Here is a 12,001-nt window from a genome sequence, read left to right on the forward strand (position 1 = left end):
ATGGCAGAGCAGGGTGATGTGTGGCCAGTGGGGGGGGGGGGGGCTGTGTGGTCTATGGCAGAGCAGGGTGATGTGTGGCCAGTGGGGGGGGGGGCTGTGGGGTCTATGGCAGAGCAGGGTGATGTGTGGCCAGTGGGGGGGGGGGGGCTGTGTGGTCTATGGCAGAGCAGGGTGATGTGTGGCCAGTGGGGGGGGGGGCTGTGGGGTCTATGGCAGAGCAGGGTGATGTGTGGCCAGTGGGGGGGGGGGCTGTGTGGTCTATGGCAGAGCAGGGTGATGTGTGGCCAGTGGGGGGGGGGGCTGTGTGGTCTATGGCAGAGCAGGGTGGTGTGTGGCCAGTGAGGGGGGGGGGCTGTGTGGTCTATGGCAGAGCAGGGTGATGTGTGGCCAGTGGGGGGGGTGTGGCCTCCTCTCCAGGGGCTGTGCCCTGCCCCCCCAGGAGGAAGGGGGGAGCCGCCCCAGCGCTCTGTGCTACCCCGCCCCGCTTGCAGGAAATCACTGGGGTAACAGAGAAGCTGCAGGGATAAGCGGATATGACAGCAGCCCTGCCCCGCAACGCAACCTGATGCTGTGGGCGCTCCACCCTGAGCGCCCCGTCCAGCCAATCCCTTCCCCGAGCTGCCTCCCCACGGCCGCGCCGGGGCCAATGCGGCAGCGCTCATTGCAAGAGGGGCCCCGCCTCTCTCGTCTCATTGGCCCGCTTGCCCTGCCCATCCCCTCCGCAGCGCCCGCCTTTTCCCGCTGGAACGTGTGGAACAGGGCGTCGCGCCAATGAGGCGCCGGACGAGGCGTTGCCCAAGCCTGGAGTGACAGGCCTGGGACCAACGGCCGCGCGCCCCCCCCAGCCTCCCTCCCCAATGGTGGCGGGACAGAGGGGCAGGCCCACACCGCCTCCTGCCCCTTCCCTGTTGGTCGGCCCCACTCCGGGCCTGGCGGGCTAGGTTGAGTTCGCAGCAAGGGCCATTAAACGCTGTGGGGGGAGGGGGAGCGATTTAAAGAGACAGGAGCCGAGCGGGCGGCCGGCTGGGGGAGCAGCAGCGGACGAGCCCCCTCCCCCCCGCGGCAGCACCTCCGCCGCCAGGGTCTCCCCGAGCCCCGCCGGCTCCCAGCGGCCTCCATGAGCTAGCGGCAGCGGCGGCCACTCCGGGGGCGGCAGCGGCCGCCGCCTCCTCCTCCTCCGCGCCAGCCCCATCTTTGTGCGCTGCCGCCCGGCCGCCGCGCTTTGTTCGGCGCCGGGGGGGAGCCCGGCCCTCGGGGCGAGCCGCTCCCCGCGCCCCGCTGCAGCTCGCGGGGGCGGGGGAGGCCGCGCCGCCGCCGGAGCCCGCGGCGGGCGGCGTGAGGGGGCCGGCGCCTGGGAGCGCGCGAGCGGCTGCGGCGGCCCCGTCCCGTGTCCGTGCGGCTGCCAGGGGGAAGGGGCCGGCTCGCTGCCCGCCGGCCCGGCCCGTCGGCGGGCGGATTGATGAGGGGGGGTCGGACATGAGTCCGCCGGCCGCCGGGTGCTGCCATGTGACCGGCTTCAAGGTGGAGAACTGGAAGCAGAACCTGCGGGCGATCTACCAGTGCTTCGTGTGGAGCGGCTCGGCCGAGACCAGGAAGCGCAAGGTACCGGGGGTGGGGGGGCAGGGCCACACCCCGCTCCGCCCCACCCAGCGGGGCCCCGGCCCCGATCCCGCCCGCCCCGCACCCACCGGGCCCGCCCTGGGCTCTCCCGCGGCGGGGAGGGGGGCTCCGCGCTGCTGGAGCGGGGAAGGGGCTGTCGGGGTCCCGCGGGCAGGGAGAGGCACCGTTCAGCTCACGGGAGGGGAAGCAGGGGATCCCCTTAAACACCTGCCCTTGGCGGAGGGGCAAGCTTGGGAGGGGGCGGCTGCCGCAAGGGCTTTCCTGGCCTATGCAGGGGTGGGAGGCTGGACCGAGCGCCGCCGCCTCCCAGGTGCTGGGGGGAGTGAGGGTTTCCCGGAATCAGGCAACTACTGCATTGCTTGTCTGCGGGGGAGGGAGCGCTCCCAGGGCAGATGGGCATGGCCGGCCTGCAGCCGAGCTCTGGGCACTGGGAGGCAGTCTCCTGCAGAGAATAGGCTGCTTCCGATCACGGTCTGGTACAGTAAGTGACAGGCTGGGATAAGGAAGGCGAAAGGGAGAAGTGGATCTTTAATTCCCAGTGTCACCCTCTAGTAAACTATTGCATGTAGCTACAGCATAGGTACTTAAGCAAATAGAGTGCAGCCTTTGGGAAGCATGGGATACACAGGCTGAGGTTTGTCTTGCATCTAATTTAAGGAGCAGTATTGGGGGGAAAAAGAGAGAGGAGCTTGCAAATCATGCTTGCACATAATGTGTATTTAGGAAAGGCTTAAAGACACAATGACTGGAAATAAGTCTGCAGATTTTTGTGTCTGTGGAATGCCTTTTTTATGATTTAATGCATCCACTGGTAACTGAATCAGAAAAAGATTCCTAGTGTGGTGTGAGGAAGGTGGGAAATAAAGAATTTTATGCACCGGAAAAGTGAGAGCATTTTGCTCTTTCAAATGTGTAGTGAAAGTACTGCACAAATAGTAGCATAATGAATATGTTAGAGAAGACTGATGGGCCATATTTGTATAAAACAAGCTAATTACTAAGCTAATATTTTAAAAATAGGTTACAAAGACATGTTTCTGGAAAATTGATCTGTTAACTGTTCACAAATTCTTTTCCTTTGAATCAACTAGTTCTTCAAAGTGACTTTGCAGATTTCTCTCAGTGATCATCTTAATGACTAAAAAGGGTACTGCAACTGCAACTCAGACAGCAAAGCTTTCTCTTCAGGACAGCAAGGATAAGGCCTAATGAAGCAATCAATTACATCTCTTGTAACTTTATTTCATTAGATTATTTAAATCACTCAGACAAGTAGAGCTAGTTATAGAATGAAAGACACAATATTCAGAAATTAGGTAGATTAAAAAGGCTTGTGAAAGTTGTGTTCATAGAATCATAGAGCTGGAAGAGACCTCAGGAGGTCATCAAGTCCAGCCCCCTGCCCAAGGTTGTCTCTTTAAAAAGAGACAGCAAATCGGACATTATTTAGTCATCTAATATTCAAGCAGTATTTAATCTAGCTACAGGCATATTTGAATATTTATGTTCCTCTTGTAAGTGAATGTAGCTTAATACTTCAGTAACAAACTTTTTTGTACCCTGTAATAATTCAAAACACAACTTGTTATATGAAAGATAATGACTTAAATGAAAACATACATTCGTGATGATTAGTTATGTCCAGTATACTGTGATACACAATAGGCAAAGATGACGTAAGAAGACTGAACAATATGAGATAATGGGTCTTACTGCTAGAGTGACAATGTTTTGATTAACAACATGAATATTTCCTGTCTTTTCACATTGAAAGTACTTTTAAGAATAGTTCATTTTGAATGACTGTTCTATGAATTGGAAAATAATTTTATATTCCCCTGTGGTATGTTGCCACATCCATAGCATTGCTTTGATATTAAGACTATGCCCCTCCATGTATATGAGTGCTAGTTTTGAATCCTCATCAGTATATAGCGATAGATAGAAAAATGACTTCAGAAAAACTGGACCTTGGTTTTCTCAAATTATGGCACTGGTATTTTTTCTGCTGAAAACTCAGTCACAAAATCTTACTTGTTTATTGCTGTAGAAATCATGTACAATTACTGTCAGGTTTTATATTAATATGAAGATTCATTGAATAAACCCTGCCTTGGTAACACGAATCTACCATGCAAACTGTCTTGCACAGTTGGTTATCCAGTGAGTGATCATCAGTCGGTCATTCTTTAGGTTTTTCAGACACTAATCTTCTACCTTTACTTTTGGAAGGATGAGTCTTAAAAATCCAGATAGCAGTAGAAACTGCAGAGGGCAGAAACAGACCACTTCTGCAGCTTTACTAGGTTACTTATATTGCTTGCTGCATTATGTTTTAAAAGACCATTTCAGCACTGCTTGTTTTTTGCCATTTGTTTTCAGTCTGCTCTTTTTTTAACAAATATGCATGTATGGTCTTAAACTCTTAATAAACTCTAAATTTACAGAATATTACATAGAACAGCTAGAATTTTAAAGAGGTAGCTTTCTAAAGAATCTGAGTTTATTTCCTTTTTTTGTTTTTAATCAGAAAAAAGCCAGGACTATAACACATACAATTATAGCTGTTCAGTCTTGGTGTAGGGCACCTTGTGTACAGACTCCTAAATTATTTTTGTGGCTCTGAGGCTTTATCTACACTGGGACTTTTTAGCCACTAGCATAGCGAACTGATGTGTTTTCATCAATGCAAATCATTAGCGTAGGCAGGATGCATTGGTATAAGATCATTCTGGTTTCAAGATTAAACTAGATGGGTTTATGAAGGGGATGGTTTGATGAGATAACATGATCTTGGTAACTAATTGATCATTCATTATCAGTGGGAAATAGGTCAATGGAGGGATGATAGGAGTTACTATAGAGAACTTTCTGGGTGTCTGGCTGGTGAGTCTTGCCCACATGCTCAAGGTTTAGCTGATCGCCATATTTGGAGTCGGGAAGGAATTTTCCTCCAGGGTAGATTGGCAGAGACCCTGGAGGTTTTTCGCCTTCCTCTGTAGCATGGGGTACAGATCACAGCTGGAGGATTCTCTGCATCTTGTGGTCTTCAAAATATTTGAAGGCTTCAATATCTGAGATATAGGTGAGAGGATTATTCTAGGAGGGGTGGGTGAGATTCTGTGGCCTGTACTGTGCAGGGGGTCAGACTAGATGATCATAATGGTCCCTTCTGACCTTAAAGTCTATGAGATGAACTACTGAAAATAACAATTAATACAAGGGATGTAAAATCCCAGTTAATACTAACTAGGTTTACCTAATGTTGAACTAGTTAACAGACTACAGTGGGATCTCTGCTGGGGACTGCTCCAGAGCAGCCCCAAACCCTGCACTTGAGCTAGCTGCTGGCTCCCAGACCCCTGCTGTGGAGCAGCCTCTGTCCACAAGGGGCCTGAGCTCCCTGCGGGCAATGGCTGCTCTGGATGCTGGAGCAGCCTCTGCCTACGGAGCACGTGGGCCCACCACGGAGGAGCTCTGCTCCCGACAAGAGTGGCCCCTGTCTTGGCGGGGTCCTTGTTCAGCTGGAGCAGCCTCCTCCCCCAGGCAAGTGGGGAGCTGCTCCAGCCCCCACTGGTTACCAGTTAACTGGAACTGGTAAAGACATTACCCGTTGAGGGTGATACTTACAGGATAACTGGTTAACCTTTTACACCTCTGATTTATACCAGTGTACCATATCTGAAGTAGGGATTTGTGCTGGTGCAAATGTTTTAGTTTAGTTGTGTTGGCAGCTAAACTCCAGTGAAGGCCAGACCTTATCTGTTAGGGGTTTGAAAAATGCATGTAAAGAATGAGGAGGAAATCCAGATAAAAATGTATCTTTGTGAAGCTGTGATGAGTGGGATTGAACATGCGAAGTAAGTCTTGATGCTTGTTGTCTTCAAACAGGATTCTAATGAAGAATGAGAGATGATTGTGTTTGTGTATACTTGAGTCCTGGACATCTGCATTTGTAACTTTTGACTCATCTGGTTATGATGAGCACTGTCCAGTTATTTTCAAGACATCTTTAATTATAAGACTTGAATTAGGTGGATAGAAAAACAGAATAGTTTCTGCTGAAAGGAGTACTAATTTCTGTCAACTCATTGTTAGATGGCTACATATATATGAATTAAGTGACTTTTCACTCTCAGGGATAGCGTATGAATTTCCGTCCCTGGATTTTCACTCAATATACTTAGATCTGAAAATGGTCATATTTTAAATTAAATAGGATTATTTGTGCATATAGGTCCTGTAAGAAGACATATGTTGTTTGCCCCCCAAATCTAGCTTTGTGTTAATGGATGAAAAACAAAATAACTGACTAGAAACAAAAGTGAAACAGACCTCCATTTTTATCCAGTCTCAGATACATAAAAGTGAAATACCTAAATGGTAAAATCTAATTTTAGACTTTAATAATGTTTCTTAGGGTTTTAAGTTCAATGCCAGTGTGGAAGACAGACACACTTAAAGCCTCAGGTAAGCCAATCTTTCTCTGCAGTGCTGAGTCGTCTTGAGAGGGAGATGTACTTTTGCCCCCAGTCATTTATGATAATCATATCTTTGATATTTGGGGTTTGAGCTGTTAGTATGCTAAGTGCAACCTTCAGAACTTAAGGGACAGCCACCTACTTCACTCTGGTTGGTAGGAATGCTGAAACTTGAAGGTAAACGGTCTGTCCCCCTTCCCATCCTGCAAGGCTTGGTGTTGACTGTTTCTATTCTTTAAGCAAGTAGTGTTTATTAAAAATTAAGCTTGTAGCTATTTGGGTGATCACTGTCTTGTATGCAGAATGCTATTGGAACTCTCAGGCATGATTTTTCACACATTGCTGGTCAGTCAAAGCGTACCTGGCAATCGGGCTAGGCGTTGTTGTCAGTGAGTGTATGTAAAATGTTTCTGCCTGTCTTGAAAGCATTTACTGGTTTGAGAGATGTTTCCTGTACATATAAGAGGGGGTATACTGGAAGTACCAGTATGACCTCTCAAACAGGAAGAAATATTCTAAGTGCAACTTCCTGTGAAAAGTGTCCTTCCTTTCCACACATTTGTTCCACGTGGGAAAGGTTTCCAGGCCCCCCATATCCAATCCAAATAATTTCACTTTAATCTCTCTGAGTATTAATTCCTCCATATTTAAGACAAAAGTAACTCTTTACTTTCTCTAAGGTTATGGTTAAGAAATGAACCAATTATTGTGCATGTTCTGGCAGATAAAAAACCTGTCTTCTCAGTGGTAGATATTCCAGTTCACAGTTCAACTCAGTTTCTATTAAATCCTAATTCATTGAGTGGCCTCTGCACATTCCAACTCATAGTATGCTGTGGTAATGTAGTCCAATGATGGAATGTTGAGTGGCACACCTGGTATTTCTCCTTTTAACTTTCCTTAACATTTTGAGAGATGTTATAGGGAAGGAGTACTCCATCTATCTCAGTGCTTTCCAGATGCTGCAGCAAATGGACTAGGAACCTCAGAAGACTCATCTCCATGGATGTTTTAGGATTATTGTTAGAAATTTCATCCTGTTGTTATAAATAAAGTTTATTAATGTTTATTACAGTACTGCATTGGGGCCAACCAAGAATGGGATATTGCTGTGATAGGTCCTGTTCAAACAGAGTACTAAGAATTTATAATCTAGACCAGTGTTTCTCATCCTTTTTTTTTATAAAGTACCTGTTAAAAATTATAAATACCACCAGTATCTACAGTTTTCGGACACACATTTTTTTTCTACCATCACAACTCATTTGTTTCAACAACTTAATAGTAGCTGGGTAGGTGGTGAAATTTTTGGGTGTAAAAAGTAGAAAAATAATAAAACGCTCTAAAACTTAAAACAAAAATTAAGTTTGCTCTAAATTTCAGTTGTGCTGGCATACCTCCCAGACTTCTCTCGAGTACCCTTAAGGGTACTGATACCACTGGTTGAGAAACACAGATCTAGACAGACATTTTATAATCTAGTATCTGGGGTTAGCTTCCTCTCTGCAGGTTTCCACCCAAGGCTGTATGGTGAAGGCAGGAGAAGTTGTAATGCCTCCAAAGTGGTGGGGGTTGGGCTGTACAGTTTTGAATGCTGGGGGAAGTGGCCAGCTGGGCCCTATTTTGCCACCCTCGCTCCAGTGCAACTGTCTCTTTTTTGACTGCTCCTACTGGCTGGTTCCTGCATTTCTCCACACCTTTCTTCCCCCTGGATGCATGTGAGTGCACATTTACAGATCCTATGACAAAGGTCAGGATTCAAGGTAGGTGCACTGTCTTGCTATATTTCCTGCATTGGATGCTCATATGAGAGGTCTAGTTTGCTTGGGGAAAGGACTTTCTTTCCTTTGTAGTGCATAGCACCTTTTCCGCAAGAGCTCATGAGGAGCATCAGATCTAGCTCCAAGCCTTACTACTTCAGGAGGCCAAAGCTCCAGTTCCATAACCAATGGTTCCATGAGTACTGAGGCTTGGGTTGCACATTAGCTTCTAAAAGAATAAAAAAAACCCCAAGATCTCTCTAAAATTCCCCCCACACACACACTTCTGGAGTGAATGCAGAGCATCTGGTACTGAGAAGTTCTAAGCCGTCAGATCCTAGCATCGGCTACAAATGTCTGCCTCTCATAACAGAGCCAGTCCTAATGGGAGTGTGTTTGGGGCCAGAGTCCTCCCATTCCACATAAGAGTATGGTGTAAAATACCACTTCTTGCAGGCCCAAGCACAGTTCTGGGTTTCTGTCAGATCTCCTGAGGTCATTTCCAAAGATAACCTTGCACAGGGCAAATACTTAAAGAAGGATAATTCCCCTAATGTAACAAGCACAACGGTTGTGGGTGTATATTTGTCCAAGTACATCACTCACATTTGCACTTCTGGGACATTTACTTCTCTAACTTTCCCAAGAGTTGAAAGACCCAAGAAGCAGTTTCAGTTTCCCTAGAGCTTTCACTCTTTCTCCTTAAAACTCTTACAGGCTCATCAGGAAGTTTTTCTCCTTTTCAATTTTAAGAATGCCAAAGCCCCTATGTTCCTTACTTACTTACTGTCCGGGATCTGAGATCAGAGCCACAATCTGGCATTAAATCTAGTGGTGACAAGTTAATGTACAGTGTCTATTCACATCACCTGAAAAGAGTGGGAACTAGAATAATCACTATACAGAAACTACGTATTGGTCATAAAAACAGAAATAACTTTATCCTATTAGGTATTTAGACAAGGAACCTAGCAACTTCCCTCTTATTGTCCCCTGTCTAGATTAGGGATGTTAAAAAGTGGGTAATTCGCTAAACATGTAACCACTAACAATTTCAGTGTTTACATGGTTACAGCTGGCTCCTGGCTCCCAGCTGGCTGGGTGGCTCCCACCTACACCTGGCTCCCACCCTCCGCTGCTGCCTCTGATACAGAGGTGGCAGCTAGCCCTTTGGGAGCTGGTGTGGGAGCCTGAGTGTAACTGTGAATGTTAACTGATAAGCCCAGGCTTATTGGTTTAACCATTTACATGGTTATACTTTCACATTCTTAGTCTAGATATTATCTGGACATTGAACAAACTCATCTTTTCAGGGATCTGTCCCTTTCTAGAAGTCAGGAAAAGCCTTAGAGCTGGGAGCTCTGTATCCAGTGTATGTCTATATCATCAGAGTAGCACTCGTGAGAAGAATTGTGGGGAGCTCTCAAATACCAGGACACTGGTCTGGAGCCTGATGGTCAGAGAGATCATAATGTGGGAGATGCAACAGCATCTTCCTCTTCTGAAGATGCCATTCATTTTAATGTAGATTCTATTCTGATTACCATTTCATGAAAGACCCTTTCTATGTCAGAGATATGTAATCTGGTTTAATACATGGGGGTCCCCTTCTGACAGTAAGATCACTGTAAAATTTCTAGATTAGAAGAGTAGTTGAAACCAGACAGGTTTGGGCAAATCCCACCTCGAATTAGGCCATTTTAAAGAAGATAAGACAAGCTTTAAAAGTTACCATACGGGGTTTTCCCCCACACATTCACTTTCAACTCACTGGCGGTTGTTTCAGTTCAAAGAAGAAAAAGCAGTCAATGCGCAGTTTTGTACTGTCTGAGAGGGTGAAAATGTGAACACTGAGAGTATAAGATTCTCCTCTGTCTCTTTAGACACTATCGTTTCAAAAGTACTAGGCTGTAATATCTAGGTATTAGTTTCATCTTTTGGAGAAAGTGACCTTATATAAGGACCTACCTGAAGAGCAAAGGAAACTGGCTAGGGTCTTATTAGCAGAGGGACAACTAGTAGATGAACACTTAAGAATCTCATTTGATGTATCAAACACTGCAACAAGAACAGTAGCTTCAGCCATCGCTAAGCATACATGAGTTAGCTCTGGTCTTTCTCCTGATACTAGAGCAAGTGTGAAGGTGAGAGTTTAAGGGCAAGGATTGATGAAATCCTAGGGAAGATGGATGCTATATCAACAGGCACATTGCTAGGAATTTATCAGCTATCAAGGAGGAAGATTGATGCTTCTGTTATGTCAGTATTAACACCAGCAAGTTTCTGCTCAATTTCAACAGAGGAGAAAAAGCTTGAATCTGTGTAAATGATTCTGCTCAGGCTTTAGATCACAGGTTTGCAATGAGACTTAAGCCACGCCCCAGTTAGTGATCAGCTTTCTCACAACCACCCGAATATCACTGTCTCATGGGGGTACCTTCTGATGAGAACCTTCTAGGAACAGAGCTTTGCTGACTCTTGGAAGCAGGAGCCATATAGAAAGTTCCAAGGGGATTCTATTCCAGATACTTTTGATTCCAAAGAAGAACGGTGGCTTCCGTATTATCTTAGACCTGAGAAAATGAAACACTTTCAGCAATTTCACATTTCCTCCCTCTCTATCCAAGATTACTTCAATTCTCTTGATTTACAGAAGAGCTGTGTCTACACTGGGCCACTTATTCCGGAAAAGCAGCTGCTTTTCCAGAATAACTTGCTAGCTGTCTACACTGGCTGCTTGCTTTTCCGGAAAAGCAATGACGATCTACTGTAAAATTGTCAGTGTTTTTCCGGAAAAACTATGCTGCTCCCGTTCGGGCAAAAGTCCTTTTCCGGAAAAACTGTTCCGGAAAAGGGCCAGTGTAGACAGCACAGTAGTCTTTTCCACAAAAAAGCCCCGATCACGAAAATGACGATCGAGGCTTTTTCCGGAAAAGCGCATCTACATTGGCCACAGACACTTTTCTGGAAAAAGTGCTTTTCCAGAAAAGCATCCTGCCAATGTAGATGCGTTTTTTCCGGAAATACTTATAACAGAAAACTGTTCCGTTTTAAGCATTTCCGGAAAAGGGTGCCAGTGTAGACGTAGCCGATATGTATTTCTAGATGACTGTCAGGCTTCATATTGGAAATACTTTGGATTCTGTATTGATGGGGAGTTGACAATCCTTTTCATACAGGGGGTCCATCCCTTCAGCCTTTCTGCTGCCCTGCCCCATATTTACAAAATACACTGACCCACCACTGAGCATCTAAAATGGGATATACATAACTGAATTAAAAGGGACCCCACAAGGTGGTCTTTCCAAGGGTGACTCACATGCTTCCTGTTTAAAATATGGACAGAACATCCTGGAAAAAGTCATTTCCTACATAAAGAATTCCCTCTTGGGCAATTTTGGACTCTGTCAGGAAAAGCCTTCGTTCAGAGGAACAGTTTCTGAAAGTGAGTCAGCTACTTTGAGACAGTAACAGAACTCGACCTGGCATCACTCTTCCTGATATTAATGGGACTCATGGCCTGAGTTATAGGTGCAGCCTCTTCTGAGGTACTTAACTTGAGAACTGTACAACATTGCAGACAATGTGTGCTAGCCAAGTTTTGACAAGGATTCTCCCAAGAAGATGGAGACACAGCATGTCCACGCTTGAAAAGGGAAGTATCCAATCCACCAGCTCCATCAGCAGTTACCTTCAATTCTTGCAACTTGGGATGGTCAGATCCCTCCAGATATCTAGCAGTTCAGTCACTGGAACCACTTGGGGAAGTTATATATCAATCTAGTAGACTTGAGGGTAGTCCACTCAATGTCAAGTTATTCCTTCCTCAGCTACAGAAGAAGTAATCTAAGTGTTATGGAGAACATGGTTGTATATAGTGTGTAAACAAGATACTAAGGATGTAAAAGACTAGTCAACTATCTGATAAGCATTTGCTTATCGGCTAGTATTTTGACTAGTCAGCTAGTCGATTTTCCCCTCTACTTTGCTGCCTCTCTAAGAGAGGCAGCAAAGGGGGGGTGGGGAAGAAGAGGTACTTCAAAGTGGCAGCAGCACTGCCACTTTGAACCCCCCAGGCAGCTTTTCAAAGGGGCAGTGGCTGCACAGCTGATCCAAGGATCAGCTGTGTGGCAGCTGCCC

The 12,001-nt window shown here is 46.3% G+C and overlaps 1 protein-coding gene across 2 annotated transcripts in view; it reads left to right on the forward strand.

Moving 5' to 3' along the window:
* The first annotated feature begins 997 nt into the window (after positions 1-997).
* The window catches only part of USP22 (ubiquitin specific peptidase 22), a 205,709-nt gene continuing 194,705 nt past the window's right edge, over positions 998-12,001 (forward strand). For both annotated transcript variants that reach the window (XM_075899711.1, XM_075899712.1), the window contains exon 1: positions 998-1,602. In XM_075899711.1, coding sequence (XP_075755826.1) covers positions 1,477-1,602 — 126 coding nt within the window. In that variant the 5' untranslated portion in view covers positions 998-1,476. The remainder of the gene's footprint in view (positions 1,603-12,001) is intronic.

The sequence above is a fragment of the Pelodiscus sinensis genome, chromosome 16 (genome assembly GCF_049634645.1).
Source record: "Pelodiscus sinensis isolate JC-2024 chromosome 16, ASM4963464v1, whole genome shotgun sequence".
Lineage (NCBI taxonomy): Eukaryota > Metazoa > Chordata > Testudines > Trionychidae > Pelodiscus > Pelodiscus sinensis.